This window comes from Pipistrellus hanaki (assembly GCF_964339955.1).
Source record: "Pipistrellus hanaki genome assembly, chromosome: 8".
Taxonomy (NCBI): Eukaryota; Metazoa; Chordata; class Mammalia; order Chiroptera; family Vespertilionidae; genus Pipistrellus; species Pipistrellus hanaki.
This window is the reverse complement of record NC_140510.1, coordinates 77,153,890-77,172,101: the sequence shown is the minus strand read 5'-3', so window position 1 is coordinate 77,172,101 and position 18,212 is coordinate 77,153,890. Positions and strand designations below refer to the sequence as shown.

Sequence of the window (18,212 nt, the reverse complement as noted above, 5' to 3'; positions counted from 1 at the left end):
TTTTTTCAACAACAGTTATATTAAATATTTTGTGTTAGTTTCAGGTGTTTTTATTCTGGTGGTGTGTATCATATATGAGGAAGTTTTCCTTATAAGGAAGTATTTTTGTTTTTAACCATCAGAGTGGAACTTTTAGGAGTTAGTGTGCTAAGAAGGAAATGACCTTGCTTCCCCAATAGCAGAAATCACAATGACCATAAAGGAGACTAGTATTCAGGTGCCCAATAGCAAAATAGACTCATTCAGATACATCTCCTGATAAGGAATGAGAAAACTATCATTGTTTTCCCATCTCAGTAGTTGGGTTGGTTCTTTACCTTTTATAAATAATAAAATTTATACTTCGCACAAGTAAAGGAGAGAAGAAAATTTTACATAAAAATTGAAAAGTTAAGTAGAGTTGCAGTGTTTGATTCCTAACTTAGAAAACCCCAGACATCCTCTTGAACCGCTCTCAGCAGCTCTTCTCAAGTTGCACGGCCAAGTTTGCAGATGGACAGCAGTGCTCTGTGCCTGTTTTTGACATCACACACCAGACACCTCTGTGTGAAGAACATGCCAAAAAAATGGTAAGTCCAGATCTTATCTTCTGCAGCAGAGGCTTGCAAACTTTTGATAGTTTTCCATAAAAGGAAGTATTTTGTGCCCTAACTGGTTTGGCTCAGTGGATAGAGCGTCGGCCTGCGGACTGAAAAGTCCCAGGTTCGATTCCAATTGAGGGCATGTACCTTGGTTGCGGGCACATCCCCCGTAGGTGTGCAGGAGGCAACTGATCCATGTTTCTCTCTCATCGATGTTTCTAACTCACTATCCTTCTCCCTTTCTCTCTGTAAAAAAATCAATAAAAAATATTTAAAGTAGTTTAATTAAAATATTTTTAATTTCTTTATTGATTAAGGTATCACATATTTGTCCTCATCCCCCCAAATAAAATACATTTTTTAAACAAATTTTTTAAAAAGGAAGTATTTTGTGACTTAGTACAAACTATGTATATGAATCACTGAAATGAGTTTTATGAAACAATACTTCCAGTACCTGATATTTGCTAATCTATTCTATTTTACTTAAAAAAACATTGCTGGTCATGACTCATTGAGTTAATTTCATACCCTCCTTTATAAACAACAACACTGTTTTAGCAGTTTCTTAAATATGGGTATTTTGTTCACTATCCTTATTGTATACCTGTCTTCTTCCTGAGTTATATTTTCTTATACCTAGCAGATTTCCCAAGTTCCTTTTTGCCCTATTTCTCTAGGTTTTTGTTGTTTTAGATACAGTTCTCTGAATGTTTTGGATATTTGATAAAATTTTGACCAAAAGCCAAACCTTGCTATGTTTGTATTGAACAGTCATTATTTTTGTTAATGTTAGTGTTATAAGTCTTAATTCAGAAAAGTTTAGAGGAAAGACGAGTCTGAGTTAGTGAACTACCTGATTATGCAATCATTTTCAAATAAATGCATTTTTATTGTTCTCACCCATCAGACACTTTTTGAGTTCTTCTGCTATTTGCACGGTATTGTGTAAAGCATAGGTACTGCAATGCTGAGGAAACAGTTTTGCCCTCTGTAAGCATGCTGCAGTTTTCAGGGTGCCCTGATTGAGAATAGAGCCAGTGATCTTTTGGTGCTCAAGACGATGCTCGATCAACTGAGCCACACTGGCCAAGACAGTTACTATTATTTAAATACTATTGTGTACTCTTTGTTTATTTAGTTGTGTTATTGCTGAACTCATCAAATCAAAGGCGACATTGGTTGTAAAAACCACTTTTTGTGTGTACCACCAAGGAAGAAAAAATGCTACACAGTGCATTTTTTATTACTTACAGGTTTGTTAGACATATGTTCTATACCATTCTTGCTTTCAGCTGAATTATTCGGCCTGTGAAAGGTAGTGTTCTCTACTTACATCAACTATAACCCAGCTCCCAGCTTCCTCTCCTTTGTGGTTATTTTCCTTTCTCATTGGGATTTTGCTTTGCAAAAAAAAAGAAAAAAGAAAAAGGAATTGTGGTCAGTTCTTCAATACTGAATGTTTTTGCTTTACTGATAACAATTTTATACCCTGCTGCTCTTTTGTGTTTTTCTGTAAACACAATAGTTTTTCCTCTACATGTGAAACCAGCAATGCATTTACGTTAATTCAGACAATGGCGGTACAAAGAGCTGTGACCAACTTTGCCCAGGTTGTAGGCAATGCCGACTGTGATGGCCGTCACCTGGCTGACATCAGTTATAAGATGGCATTACTGTAAAATGCTCCCCAATTGCAGAGACACTAAAATGTGCATCTTGAAGTGGATGAACTAAGGTATTCACATTTAAGGTGCCAGCTGAGAGCAGCTAGTTATGTCATCAGTTTCAGTTCTTCTTCCTTTGCCTACTCACCCAGGCTGCAGTTTTATAAAGCTGTGTCCCCATTTCCCCTCTTACCTGCTCTCCAGGCCCGTGGTGGCTACCTGAAGGACTTTCACTGTCACGATTTCCAGGTCTACGTAGCCACCTCTTTATTTCTGTGCCCCAGAGACAGCTTTCTCCTTCTCCCACCTCCTGCACACCTCATTCCTCAAACCGTGCACGCACCAAACGGAATTCCTTAACTTTTCTTCCGAATCTGTTTATCCTGCTGTGTTCTCTGTCCCAGCTGATGGTATCATTATCCAGACTGGAAACCCTAGAGGCATTTTAGAGTTTTATAATCCCTCCATCCTCACCACATCTAAGGAGCTGTCAAATCATGAGACGTCTATCGCTGGGCCCCTGGCTGTTCCATCCCTCTCACTCTGCCCTTAGCCATCTGTGCTGTGTTGACTGGTGAGATAGCCCCCTGATTGGAACTCTGCTGTCCCTTCACACTGCTACCAGAGTATTAATACTTTTAAACCATTTGTCAAGTCAGGCTACTTGTCTCATCAAAAATCATTCCCCTTTGCCTATGAAATATGTTTGAAATCTTTAGTAGGGTATTCAAAGTCATACACAATCTGGTACCAAAATTCTTTATAGCTTATTCTGTGTTTCATCCTCCATTATGCCCCACGTACCTGTCAAACACAATTATTTACTGTTCTTTTGTGATTGGTTTCTGCTGTTTTCTTTACTCTAAGAAGGTCTTCCCCTCAACCCCAAGGACTTAAAATTTTTGTCTTTTAATCCCACAAAACTGAAAGTAATTGATTTTTCTTTCATTTTCCCAGAGAAGGTGTTTATGTCACTATTGCCCAGTTTTCTCTACTGTATTTATGTATGCGTGTTTTTACCATGGCAGAGTAAGTCCTTTGAAACTGCAAATTAGGTTTTAAAATATTATGCTACAGCACCCATCACAATGTCTTTAAATTTGGAAGAATGATATCTACATGTTGAATTGATTTGCATTATATTAAAAATGAGGTTTTTAATTCATCTGTTTTTTAATACATAATCTTAGGTTTAGAGTGAATTTTAGGCATTATGTAAAATATTAAAAGATGTAAGTAAGTATTTTTTTAGGTAGCTGTTAGATTTTCCCCCAAATAATCTGTTTAAAAATACCCCTTTATTCATTTTCAAGGATAATTTCTTGAGAGGAGATAGCTCCCGGAAAGTTCAGCACCAGCAGCAGAGGAAACCCAGGAAAAAAACCAAGCCTCCTGCACTTACCAAAAAACATAAGAAGAAGCGAAGGCGTGGACCTCGTCGACCCCAGAAGCCCATTCCCCCTGCAGTCCCCCAAGGGAACCTCAGCATGCCCACCAGCGTCTCACTGCCAGTGGAGGCCTCTCAGATCCGGTCAGTGGCGGGCCCGAGGTCACGGTTCCGATGGCTCTCAGGACGCCTCGGTTCTCTTACTTCAGTGGTGCTGGAGCTAGAATGCAAACACACCGTTTGGGGTGTCAGCCTCAACTTTTTAGTTTTCAGCACAATTTTGACCAAATATCTGATGGGGTTGTATCTGAAATAAAGCTTTTGTTTAAAGCAAAGAGAGCAGATGTTGAAATTGAGGATTTAATTGTCTACTCTAGACTTTTCTATTCTATAGAAATTTCATATATGTCCCAGCAGAAGTATCCCATCAAAAACTTGATGCATTATTAGTTTTGGCAGGAGTAAGCATTTGACCAGATGAATGAGGCTTCTATTTCAGCTAAGCATTTGAGTTTTACCTGTTTATTTCATTTTTTTTTTAATATGTTGACCAGATTTGAAATCCTATAAAAAAAGTATTGACACACTTGATATACCAAACTGAAATTCATTCTGCTAATTTGAAGTAAAAAATATTATTTTGAAATGGTTGTCTGAATACATGTAAAGGGCGTAGAAGTATGTGACGACTAGTATATATGGTAAGGTCTGTTTGCTTTCAAATTTCCTTCTCTTAAAGTGGGAAGGAGACATTTTGAGCTAGGATTTCCCGGTTTCTTGCTTGAGGGCCCTGTCTTGGGGGCCTGTGGGAAGGAAAAGGGGAGTGTGGGGCAACCGTGTCCTCTTCTCCAGGAGCCCGTCCACGCCAGAGCTGAGTGCTGACGAGTTGCCGGACGACATTGCCAACGAGATCACCGACATTCCGCACGACTTGGAACTGAACCACGAGGACTTCTCGGACGTCCTGCCGCGGCTGCCTGATGACTTGCAGGATTTCGATTTTTTTGAAGGTATGGTCAATATTGTTCATCAAGAAAAGTGAGTTTTAGCCCTCACTGGTTTGGCTCAGTGGATAGAGTGTCAGCCTGCAGACTGAAGAGTCCCATGACCACATGCCTGGGTTGCAGGCTCGATCCCCACTAAGGGATGTGTAGGAGGCAGCCGGTCAGTGATTCTCTCTCTTCATTGATGTTTCTATCTCCCCCTCTCCCTTCTTCTCTAAAATCAATAAAAATGTATTTTAAAAAAGAAAAGAAAAGTGAGTTTTAAAATGAGTTCTTACAAGGGGAAATAGTTTTTTGAGATGTGTTTGAAATATTCCTTCTCACACAGAATGTCTCCCATAGAGAATACGAAGCTGCATAGCTAGTTTCTCCTTTTCAGCAAGTAAGGATTGTGCAGTTTGTTCAACCCCATATAGACTTAGTAGGTGGATAGTTCACTAGCCATCTTAAAACTTCACTCCTGCCAAAACCGGTTTGGCTCAGTGGATAGAGCACCGGCCTGCAGACTGAAAGGTCCTAGGTTTGATTCCGGTCAAGGGCATGTACCTTGGTTGCGGGCACGTCCCCAGTAGGTGGTGTACAGGAGGCAGCTGATTGATGCTTCTCTCTCTTTGATGTTAATAACTCTATCCCTCTCCCTTCCTCTCTGTAAAAAAAATCAATAAAATATATATTTTTTAAAAATCTATAAAAAAAAATAACTTCACTCCTTTAAAATGAGTAATTTTATTTGCATTTATTTATTTTTAAATATGTTTTTATTGACTTCAGGGAGAGGGAGAGATAGAAACATCAATGATGAGAGAAAATCATTGATCGGATGCCACTTGCCGCCTTCCCCCACTGGGGATCGACCCGCAACCTGAGTAGGTGCCCTGACCGGGAATCGAACTGTGATCTGGTTGATGGGTCAACATTCAACCACTGAGCCACACTGACCAGGCTTGAGTTTATTTTTGAGCAAGGACGTTTCAAACTTGAGTTTATTGAAGGCATTTAGAACTTGTGCTGATTGTAATTAATACTCTACCCTGTACTTTAGTTGAGATGTACTTTTCCAAAGCAGTTTGCTTAATCCCACCAATTACCTGGTGCTTTCATGGGAAATCTTTTAACTCTTAGACTGTTTCTTCCACTATTAAAAGCTGGATATTTTGGTGGTGAATTAACCAAGCTTCTAACCATAGATTTTTAAAAGTATATTGATAATAAAATCAGGTAGGCCCATCAGCTTCCACATTGCAAACATTAGTTAGAAATGGAGAGAAGGAAGAATGAGGGGGAAGCATTGGAAAGCAGCGCAGAAGCCTCGTGAAGGTGAGCTGGTGAGGCGCGCTGAGGGCCCGGTGCTGGGCTCAGCCACGCAGGCACTCCTGTGTCCTGTCTTCCCCAGCTGCCCCTCCGGCAGGGAGATCTACAGTAGAGCTCCTTCCTGACACTTAGGCAAGAGGGTTTATTTGTGAATAATCTGAACTTGGACAGTGTGGCATTGCAGACCTGTCCTGCAGGCTAATGTTTCCTTTTCCTGCTAGCCCAGTCCTGGCAAACCTCTCTCCTCGGCAGGGCCTCTTGGGCAGCCGCTGGCAGGGATGCTCAGGTGGAGGGTGTGGTAGGTGGGACCGGCGAAAGCTCTGCTCATGCGCCCTGACTTCTGTTTCTTAGGAAAGAACGGAGACCTCCTCCCAACGACCGAAGAGGCCGAGGAGCTTGAGCGGGCCTTGCAGGCTGTGACTTCTCTCGAGTGCCTGAGCACCATCGGGGTGCTCACCCAGTCAGACGGCGTGCCGGGCCCGGAGCTGTCGGAGAGAGGCATGGGAGTGTTCGCTGCAGGTGCCGGAGAGCCGGGAATTCCGTCCCTGAGCCGCGAGGTGAACACGGACCTGGGGGAGCTGTTGAACGGGCGCATCGTCCCTGATAATTTCTCTAGCCTGGAGCTGGACGAGAACCTGCTCCGCTCTGCTACCTTGTCCGACCCACCCACACCCCTGGCAGGGCAGATCCAGGGGCAGTTCTCTGCCCCCGCCAGCGTCGGCCTTACTTCTGCCACTCTGATCAGCCAGAGTGCCCTCGGGGAGAGAGCCTTCCCAGGACAGTTCCACGGACTTCACGACGGCAGCCATGCCTCCCAGAGGCCACTCCCTGCCCAGCTGCTGAGCAAGGCAGACGACCTCATCACCTCACGACAGCAATACAGCAGTGACCATTCGCACTCCTCGCCCCACGGAAGCCATTACGACAGTGAGCACGTGCCGTCCCCCTACAGTGACCACATCACCTCTCCCCACCCAGCATCCTTCTCCGGTGATAACATGGCAGCTACCTTCTCAGCAGAGATGCCCATCATGGCCCAGCACTTGCTCCCAACCCAACTCGAGGTGCCACTTGGAGGCGTCGTGAACCCCAGAACTCACTGGGGCAATCTCCCCGTCAACCTTGGGGATCACTCTCCATTTAGCAACCTCCTCGACGCAGATGGACATCTTCTTTCCACGTCCCTGTCCACGCCGCCCACCACTTCGAACTCAGAGACCACACAGCCTGCCTTCGCCACCGCGACCCCCAGCAGCTCCAGCGTGCTCCCGGGGTTGCCGCAGACCAGCTTCAGTGGCATGGGGCCCTCCGCCGAGCTCCTGGCCCCCGCCTCCCCCAAGCAGCAGCTCCCTCAGTTCAGCGCAGCCTTCGGCCACCAGCTGAGTTCTCACAGTGGCATTCCCAAGGACCTGCAGCCCAGCCACAGCTCTATAGCGCCTCCTACAGGCTTCACAGTAACAGGTGCCACAGCTACAAGTACCAATAATGCATCTTCTCCTTTTACCTCCCCTAACTGAGCGCGTCTGTGTCCGCAGGCAGGTGGGGAGCCTGGTGTTTTCTATCTTTGTTTCCTCTTTGACCGCCCCTTCCCCTTTTCCTAAAGAAGATTTTAAAAATAACAGACGGGGGCTGGGGGAACTCCCTTTTCCGGTTAGACAAGTCCCCCTGCGGTGGACCGTGCTGCAGTGTTCACGCGTGCTCCTTCGCACTGGTGCTCATTCCCTCCCGGCAGGTCCACTCCCCCGTGGTCCCCTTAGCGGCTCAGCACAGTGACTGGATAGAGCTGACTCAGCAGCAAGTCCCAGAAGCGGAAGATACCTCAGATTACCAGTGCCCTTTACTATTTCCTAGTATTCAGATCCATGCTCTCCATGTTGTTACCAGGTCTTTACATAGGTGGTTCTGGATAGAATGGTCCCATTCATCGAGTCCCCGTGTGTAAGACGGAGCAAATGGTGTGTGGAGGCCGATCAAGGCTCTGACTTGGCAGCAACTGCTAGAGACCAGTGAGGCCAGGATTCCATTCCTAACCGTGATCATGTCTAATTAAAAAGGAAAAGAGTAGTCTTCGGACTGCCTGTGTGTATGTGTGCGCCCACACGTGTGTTTTTGTGCAGGGCCGGGAGCGGCTGTCCTGTCGTTGTTCTCTTTTTTTCCTAATGAGCATATAAGACTCTCCCTTCTTTCCCACACCTCACACCCCTAATCATGTTGGTCATTCTCTCCCACTGAGTGAGGGAAGTTTCCTGAATAGAGAGGGTGGTGGTCTGGTCACGCGAATGGCACAGCCCTTTTCTGCCAAGTTAGCCCGAAACCCAAAGCTGGGTTCCCGGCAGAGCCGCGGGAAGTGGGGAGAGGCTCCCGGTGCTGCAGGGCTGCCGAGAGCCTGTCTGCTGGTCCTGGCGCCGTGTTAGGCGTGCATTTGTCCCTGGGTCCCCCTGTCCCGGCGCATCGCAAGGTGTAATTAAAGGACACATTTCCACGTGGAAAGCGGGGTAGGTCAGGTAGATTGGGGAAGATGGCATCTGTGAACTTCTTGGTCCGTCTTTTGCTTTTGAATTTTTCATGTTTACAGTAGTGACTCTTTGGTAAGGTTTGTAAAATGTTGAAGACTCTTGTAGAATCAGTGTGCCAGTTGTGAAGTGATATATAATATCTGAAGGATACACATTTTAAAGTTTCTTTCAAAGCAGATTATGGAAATGAGACATCAATTTTACCCACTCTTTGGTACTTTTAAAATGATTTAAGGGCTTGGGTTTAAGTTTTGGGAAATTGTCTGGAAGTACCAGGATTTTAGACTTAAAAATCATCTTGGGTAGGTTAGTAAATTGGTGACTATGAAATGAATATGTGAGTTCTCTTTTCACCTGCCTTCTCCCCTGCCCTCACCCCTCCCTCAGAAGGGTGGAACTAGGTTTTAAAGGCGGCTGTCCTCTGCTTTTGCTGAGACGTTTTATTGTCCCCCGAGGTACCATTGGCTATTTATACATGAGTCTAGTCTAATTTAACATATATATATTTTAAAAGATGAGTAGAGAGAGCATATCTATTAATGATGTGATATAATGCTTCGTTTGTCAGGGAATATTTGATCTTGAGTTCTTTTCCATAGGTAAAGATTGGGATGTATTTTCCTACTTCCAATATGTATTCTCTTTACGCCATGCTACTTGTAACCAGTCCCTTCTTTTGAAAGCTTTTCTTTCTCTGCCTTTTAAAGGAATGATGGTGATCAGCAGGCATTATGCAGGTGCCATGTGACTGAGATTACGGAGGGGAAGTCACATGACTGTAAGAAATCATTATATGCCCTATTTTGTATTTATTGAAGTTTCTTTTTATGGGCCAAAAATACATTTGTAGTATATTTAGTTTCTTTTTAAAATCATGATAATTGATTGGAAGATTTATTTTTAATAGCTTTGCCTTTTTTGCAGGTTGAGAAATTTCTAAATTATAAATTATGTCACAAAGCAAAGTGATATTCGGTACCACCATAAATTTCTATTCTGAATGGTGAGAACAGATCATTTGACTATGTCTCGCCTGTGGGCCTATGTGAGTAAGCTTTTTTACTTTAATGTACTATACTGAAATGATTGAGTAGTTACCTCTGCTCAGAAGTGTCATGTAGTTTGCTGAACTTTTTCACACCCCATTACTGGAACTGTACTTCCCAGGATTGGGCTCAGTCTGCATTGTGTGCTAATGAAAGGTTGTGGGAGCAGCTTAGGTTTTTATCAGCCCTTCTCTGACAGCAACCGGAAAGTCACTGGGAGGGGAGTCGATGGGAACTTTTCTGGCTATTTGTCCCTCGTGGGAGCTGCTTAAAATTCTTCAGTTATCAAAACTGAGTTTGCAGTAAGTTGCACATTTTATTGTTTGCAATTTTCTGTTTTATGTGCATTTAAAAGCCCTTTTCTGCTTTCTAGTAAGGAGGCAGGAAATGATCAGGAATGTTGCCAGTTACAGCTTCACACCAAAAACTTGGAGAAAATTCATTTTTGTGTAGATGCCCACGGTGATAGCTGAAGAGAGGGCACGTAGAAAGTACCCAGTGTAGGCGTGAGGAATTAGTAAAAAAGCAAAACAAAGCAAAATGTTTCCTCTCATTTCACCTACTTCAGAACCAATACCCGAGCTTGTGGTTTGCTTTGCTCTTGCTGTTTCTTGAGTCCCGTTTTGGAAGAGAGAAGAACATCTGTGAACCCAGAGATATCCGTTATGTTTTTCTTGTAGCTAATGGAGCAATTCTGGTCTATTAGTAGTAGGCTTGCTATTAATATGTAAAAAAAGGAATGAAGTGTCTTTTATTCCAGAAATATGAAAATGAGTTTTAAAATAACACTCATGCTATATACAATAAGGCAATACTGGAATCAAAAACAAATTTTATACAAGGTCCTTCTTAGGTGGAAGCTAGCTTTTATTCTGGTGGTACACTCAAGAAGGAGTGGTAAAGAAGGTTCAGTTCACTCTGCTTCTGCAGCTCTTTGGGACCATTTACAAAGGCCAGTTAGATTGTGTTAATGTGATTTTACTTACAAAGTTGCTGCGGTTAATGGATACATTCTGTGTTCTGAAAACCAGGATTCCATTCTAATGTGTGATACTCATTGGCTGTGATCTAGTGTCCGGAGAAAAGATGTGTTTTCTCTCCTTTACTCTCTCTACAAAATTGTTAATATTATTTTAATTAAAGTGCTTAAGACATTGCTTTTTTCTCTATTAAAAATACTTAGTAATTTGCACAGCTGGGTAGGTTACATAACTAGTAAACAATTCCTAATAGTTAATAGCAATTACACTTGACCCACCAAGTGACGGACTATGCAATGAAAAAATTTTCTAATTCTCGTCACATAGCTTATACTGTGGAAGATTATGTTCTCTGGTAACCTGCCATGAGAGAGATGGCTCTTTGCAAGTGACTTCCTGAGCAATGTGCTGGTGGACGGTGTGGTGAGTCCTGTGTCCTTCCACAAAAAGACTATAATGTAATGAGAAGCAACGAGGAAGTATGGAAGTAAAGCTGGAAACCCCCCCTTCAAATTGCAGTTCCACCTTGAGTGGCTTCAGGCTAAAGAAAGCTAATGTTTTATCTTCGCCACATAATTATTTCTAAGAATCCTTTCTTAAATAAGCCCAATCTCTCAACAGCAAGTTAGAAATCCTGTTTTTATGCGACTAACACTAAAGTGTTTTCTTAGCGTTCTCACTCGGTGATCACAACCCAGAGAAGCAGAGATAGTTCTTGGATTTGGAAAGCAAGGTTATCTGTGGTACACACCGATACCCTATTGGTATAATTCTCTTTACCCATATATATTTGTAAAGAATTTATATTTCTGTTGACCTGTTCCTGTCAGTTTTCACCAATTGGCACTAGAGCTTACGCACATGCAGGGAGTCCCATGCTGTCAGTTCGCCCTCCTGTGCGGTGCATCGTGGGTGGTGATGGTTGATAGCAACGTCTGTGTGAGGCGTCACCCTTACTCCAGGCTAGTTCAAAAGGTTGTGGATTAGTATCGTGAAAAGATGATTCTATTGATAACACTACACTATTTAATAAGTTTGAAATTCATTCAAAAAATTTTAGGTGTCTAGTTTGCATTTTCTTCATCCTCTTTCTTTTTAAACTTCTTTTAACATTCAATTAAATTCTATTTTTAGCCTGGTATATATAGAGTAATTTAATGTTTAGTGGTCTTCTAAATGGTCAATAGAACTCTCTCGTTTATTGAGGATTTCAGAAAGACAATGTAAGTCCTCCAAACAGTCTTCATTTGTATCCCTTTCATCACTAACGCCTACATTGTGCCAAGGATTTTTTCCTGACAAAAAAAATGTATTTCTTGAGGGTGGGGGTGGGAACATATATATGATAGAACATAGATTTCCTTTCTTTCCCCCCCTCTCAATACATTGAAAATAATTGAATCTTCACTGGCATTCTACAGAAAGGAAAAGCAACTTATGACTTCCGAATATCTTGAACTTTATAAGCTTTCCCATATATTCTAGAGGGATCCTGAATCCACATTTAGTAGATTGACACTTTAAACACTATCATTCAAAATAAAATACCAGTGAAGGACATTCTCATTTTCCTGACTAGCAAGTTGGGAAAGAAAACATAAAATATCAAAGAACGACTACATCTCTCCTAATAACCGGTATCATCAAAGCTAAGGTTGTGGGTCAGATTTAGAGAGCCTTATTCTCAAAGAGCAAAAGTTCTCTCTTCCCTCCAGTCTTACTGTTTGTTAGCTTTCCTCTCTGCACCAGGGACAGAGCTGATCAAAGGAAGTGTGGCCTCAGCGCGGGAGAGCCTCTTCGCTCTGACTTTCTTACCTACATCCCTGGGTCTGGGGATGTTTGGTTCCTTTCACTGGCAGGGTTTTTGGTGATCTGGAGTTTAGTTTGCTAAACAATTGTAGGAGAAAACCTGTCTATCCCTTAGTAAGCTCTGTAGGGCAGCACAGCACAGCCTGCCTTCCTTTCCCTTCTGCCTGCTTGCTCAGTCCTTCCCAGCCCTGAAGTGTGTGTACACACACACACACACACACACACACACACACACACACAGTCTGTACTGATCCTGATCCTGGCCTAAGAGTAACAGGACCCTCTTCTTTCACTTGTTTTGTTTCTGTTCGTTTGTTTTTTTAAGCTGGGGACCACTGACGTAAGCTCTATATGCACCCAAAGTTCCCCTTGGAAAATTCTTCAACATGCAGTGCAGAAGGCTCCAGCACAGCGGAGTGCCACACCGTTGCTTTTAGCTGGGGATGACTGATCGCCCCCGAAACGGCTTCACCTCGCTAAGGTCCCGCGGGCTCCCCGGATGAGTGTGGACATGATAGGCGCTGTCTTCACTGCACGCAAGGGTTGAATCAGCTCCTCTCCCCACAGTGATCGTTCTTTTTCACTGTATAGTGTTGAGTATGTCTCAGGGATTCCTTGTGGAAATTAGGGCAGATTTTAAAATACAAAATAGTTTTAAAAAAAAAAAAACACAAAACCTAAAGGTGACTCATCATTGAAGAGAGTGCAAGAAAGAGAAAACATTTGGTTTCGTAGCCCACAGTGTCTTGCATAGGACTTTTCCTTTCTCCTTCAGCCTCTCATCTCAGCTTCAGCGTACAGATCCTTTCCCATCATGCACAGCTTTAAAACTTTTATTTAAAAATCTCCTTCCCCAATGAGCTTTCAGAATACTTATTGTAGATTTTAAGAGAAAAAAGGTATATTAATTTATGCTATTAACATCACCTCATAAATTATAAGTTTTATACTAAAGCTGTATTGAGTGTAATGAGTTATGTTGCCTATGTGTTTAATAGCTAAAAATTATATAAGAGCTTTTTTTTTTTTTTTTTTTTTTTTTTTTTTTTTTTTTACAAAACAAACTAGTGAAGCACCTTTTTACACTGGATCTCCGTTGTGTCAAGGTGTATAGCTGTCCTTTGCTACCTTGCAGATATATAAAGTAAAAGGATACCCTGGGGCCTCAAAAATGTAGAACACCTTTAGACTGTTAACTGCGCTCACAGAGCTGTGAGAATCACGTCTCTGCAGCCGGTCGTCCGCGGTTCACACTGAAGATGGCTAGCAGCTTCGTTACAGGGTAAATAGAAATACATAGATCAAGCAGAATTCCCAACTACCGTAGCTGGAATTTGTAAACTAAGTTTTTTAAGACCTCCTCTATCTCCTATGGATTTATTCTTTAATTTACAGTTGATTTTGTAAGTTGGGAAGTAAAATAGAGAAAATAAACCTAGAAGTTCTCAGTGTCTTATTCAGGAACCTTTTTATCCCTCCTCACTAAGGAATTCCCACTGTGACTTAAAAATAGAATTAAAATTACTTGTGTGCATGTATATGTCTGTTTTTACACACATGCAAAAATATCAGGGCACGTGAGAGAGATGAGTGTAAGCTTCAGTGAAAATAGAGGAAGGTAATAATGTATTATAGAAATATGATTCACTTAGCTGAGGGTATTGGAGTTACTTTCTCAGTGTCTCTGTTGTATAAATACACCAAATTGTTCATCATGTTCAAAGGCTAACTCTGATATCATGTGCTTTTTATTCTAATGTTTTAACTTATATTATGCCATGTTTTTAAAGTGACATGAGAAACAGCAGGTTCTAAGACCAGCCTCTGGCTTTTGAGCATAAAGATAAGAGAGAGGCAGGGCTGTGTTTATCTGTTGGGGTGCAGGGACCAGGGATCAGTTGAGCCTTCTTTTTTTTTTTATGGTTTCTTCATATTCTGAGTTGGAAAATATTGTTGATCATCTTTTCTTGGTGAAGTTAAGAAAATTAATAGGCCTTTGATTAAAAAATGCCAATTTTTGAAGGGGCTGCTTTGATTAATGAATCGGTGGGGTCATTTCACTGTGCATAATTCAAAACAGATGATTTCAGTTATTTTCAAAAATGAAGAAAAAAATTAACTTACTTGTGCTATTATTTATAAAGTTAGCCTGCCCTCCTCCCCCTATATTTTGGCTATAGGAAAAAATATACTACCCTTGGTTTGATTCATATGGAATTAAACATTCCTATATTTTTGAGGTTTGCCATTTTGCTGTTTTACATTCATTACTGGATTATCTGGTGGTCTAAAGTAGTCAAAACTAGAGTTGTTATTAAATGCTCCAGTCATATTTATTTTTATTATTAAAAAATCATGTATTTGGACATATGTCAGAACAGCTTCTGATAGTACACCCTGAGTTTGTAGTTCTCTTTGAAGCCTCACTCATCTTATATATAGTCAAGACCGAAAGCTTTATATGTTCTTTTTACAGTGGTATTTTTGCAGCATCTCCCAGTTCCATTCACTCTTGCTTTATGGATTTAAAGAAACCTGCATATTTCTTGTACATATGCATGCAAATGAAAGAAGGGGGTTTGTATTGGTGCCATTTCTCCCTTCAGTTACTGATTCATGGGATTCGCTAGACTAAAGTCCCCCTAATTGAAGGGTGAAAATCGACCCTCTGTGTATATCTGTATAGAGATGTGTATATGGAATGTGGCGGCACTTTGCTGAATGTGAACTTGCCTTGTCAATGGAAAGATTGAGAAGTATTATGTTTATTTATACATTTGTATAAATCTATATATACACGTATGTATATGTGTGTGTATAGATAAAGCTATATACATGTTTCCCTAAAAATGTGTGTGTATAATAGAGAAACAGCCTTTGTTAAGCAAGATTATACATCTGTGGAGAATTCTGGATTCTGCTGTAAGCAGGAGGAGGTGATAGTCAGTCCACCATCAGAGCAGACTAAGACGGAAGAAGTCCTTTGGATTATAGTCTTGTTTACGGTGATTATAACTGAACTTCTGGTAGAACCATTCTTACCACTTCCACTGTTCTTCATCTTCTCGACCTTCTAAGTCCATCTTTCAACATTTACAACACCTCATCGTGTTTTTCCTCTTGTTGTGTCCTTTCAGAAGCATTGTCTAAGTGTATTTCATTAACTTAAAGATAGTTCCTCTTAAAGATTTTTATCTCTGAAGTTTCCCAGAAGGTACAAGTTTTGGTAATATTTTCTATAGTAATTTTTAGAATCAGGTGTTCATCTTTGTTTCAGAAACACACAAAAATCAGCATTCGAACAAAACTGATCTGAAAAATTTTACCTAGATAATTTTGGAACATTTTACTTAAATTGAAAAAGAATTTGATTTTATGATTGATATTAGTGCAAGGTTCATTTCCTCCTTTATTGTCATTTTAAATTTTATTTGATTTTGGTAAAAAACTTACTATTTTCATTTTAATGGAAAGAGCACAGACTCACATGTTAGCCTCTTGAATTCCATCAACTCATTTTACTCCTGATGAAACTGCTTTGATGAATTCTTGCTCTATTTCCTTTTGACTTTCTCACATCGGTGGCATTGTTCTGACTTTGCTGCAGCTCTCTAGGAAACTCGCATCCCTATATATTGTGCCTTTCAAGCTCTTATGCACACACAGACAAAAGTATATTTATACATGTGGGAGCATGTGTACATATACTTTCCTAAATGCTCACACAGTATGTCTTTAGTGTATATTGTGGGAGTGGATATATAGATATTCCAAGGCAATGAAATGTTGCTCTCTAGATATATATGTATATAAATAGTGTTGATATGCTGTATATACACATGTATATGTATGAGTTTTAAATGGCAATCTTTTACATTTAGCAAAATGCTGCCCCTACTGGAATATTGTCACTGCAATGGCAGTTGTTTGTAATGATTTAAAATACTTTATCAAAAATTATTTAAAGAACATTTAAAATTCTCATCTAAAGATATCCACACATTATTTATTTATCTTCCTTTTTTTTTTTTTTTTTTTAATTGAAAGGGAGGCTGTTATTTTTAAAATGCCATCTGTCTTATGGGAGACAGAGAGCTGGAAATTCACCGAGGGACCTGGTGGTGTTCCTCTCTCTGATGCACCACAAGCCAGTCTATTTATTTCAGTTATAAAGCAGTCCTAATATTTCCATTAGTGCATGTCATCCACCAGCTCCTAGATCAACTTAACTCACCAATTTGCCTCTTCCTTTCATTAATGAATAATGGTCGTCCAGATCATTCTGCCTGGGGGAAGCTAACTACTCTTCTGCAGGGAGCTATGTCACCTGCTTGTGCTTCTGCCTTGTTCGGAAGCCAATCTGAGGGAAGGCAGCACTCCCATGAAGCTGTCTTAGCATGTTTTGCATTTATTTAGTTAAAGGTCTTCCCTTTAAAAAAAGAACAAGTCTGCATGCACTTGACATAGATTTAATTCTTATTCCCCACAGCTTCAAGCATTTTTCATTAGCATATCAATTTGACACACCTAATGAAATGATATTAAGAAAGAACTCTTAAATATTTTATTTTGTGATGAGTTGGCAGCTGATTAGGTTTGAAGGTGTTCTAGAGGAAAGTAGGTGGACAATCTAAATGTAAGATGTGAGGAAAAACAGTGGAGTAAGAGTACCCCTGAGAACTAAAATAGAGAGGTTGGGGCGAGTGACTGCAGAGCAGCTCAGCTGGAACCTGATATCAGAAGCAGCCTTTAACAAAAAGCCTCTTGGCAATCGCACGGTACTAACCAGAGTACTGAAGTGTAAGTTGAAACCAAGTTGCAGTGGGAAATCAAAGGTGAGGTGGCTTGTTTGAAACCGCTAAAATGACAGGCAGGTTGCACAGTTTTCAAATCTCTTCAAGTAACTGCACGGTAGCAAGGACTAGCAATCCTCAAAGCCCATCTTTCTCAGTGTTCTCATCCACCTTGGCACACAAGTATGTCTAATAGTCCATACATTAAAAATATTTACCAAGAGGAAAGTTGCTTAAAGGGAACTTACAAACTAAGAGTCTTCTCTGCGTTTGTGACTGGTGGCTGGAAGCTCAGTTATATGCACAAACGCTAGGAGCCACGGGGTTCTGCACAGACTGGAGGAGATTGGCAGGCTTGGTGCGAGCCCCCCAATTCTGAAGGAGAAGCATCGGGTGTGGTGTTTCTGGGGGAGACCACACCCTCGGAGGGGACAGGCTTCTGGTTTGTAATTTCCCTTTAAATACGAAGAGACGGCTCACATTTTCCATATATCTCTCAATGAATGTACTGTATTACTGTTTTAAAAATTTGATGAAATAATAATGAATTGGTCTCCTTTTGTTATCTGGTCCTTGTTTAATTTGTTTAAGGGTTTTTGTATACAAAAGTTTACATTTTTATGTATATTTTTCTTGTGTAAAAACTGATGTAATATGTGTATAAAACATTGTATGTATTATCTGTATATAGTGTGACAAAATGATTTTTCTTTCTTTCTTTTGGATGTATTAATAAATCTTGCTGTGAAGTATCCTTGTATTTGGTTTAATTTCCTTTGCCTGAATATTGATGGAATGTTCTAATCCAGGGTCGGTATTTCCTCCCACTTTGTTATTTAGGATAAATTTTTCTTTATATCTTACATTTTTATCAAGAACACTAGAGACATATAGTTATGGTTCTCTATGGTTAGACTGACAATGATTAATATATGTAACATCTGTGGATCAATTAAACGCTATCTAAGGTGACTTTGATATGCATCCAGCCTTGAAATCCAACCAGAAGTTGCATTTGAAATAGTTAAATGTTACAATGGAGGTTTTACAAAGCAATTACTATTTCATTTAATGAGAAGCCCTCTCTCCATTTTCATAGCTTCACAAGTATCTAAGAA

At 40.8% G+C, this 18,212-nt stretch overlaps 1 protein-coding gene across 3 annotated transcripts in view; it reads left to right on the top strand.

The window, feature by feature from the left end:
• The window catches only part of INO80D (INO80 complex subunit D), a 56,303-nt gene extending 38,457 nt beyond the window's left edge, over positions 1-17,846 (top strand). For 2 of the 3 annotated variants that reach the window (XM_084892183.1, XM_084892182.1), the window contains 4 exons: positions 436-569; positions 3,562-3,779; positions 4,488-4,645; positions 6,302-7,735. In XM_084892183.1, the coding sequence (XP_084748309.1) occupies positions 436-569; positions 3,562-3,779; positions 4,488-4,645; positions 6,302-7,467 (1,676 nt within the window). In that variant the 3' untranslated portion in view covers positions 7,468-7,735. Of the gene's footprint in view, positions 1-435; positions 570-3,561; positions 3,780-4,487; positions 4,646-6,301; positions 7,736-16,348 lie in introns of those variants that run through there. The other variant, XM_084892181.1, reaches the window with a different exon arrangement.
• Positions 17,847-18,212: the final 366 nt, after the last annotated feature.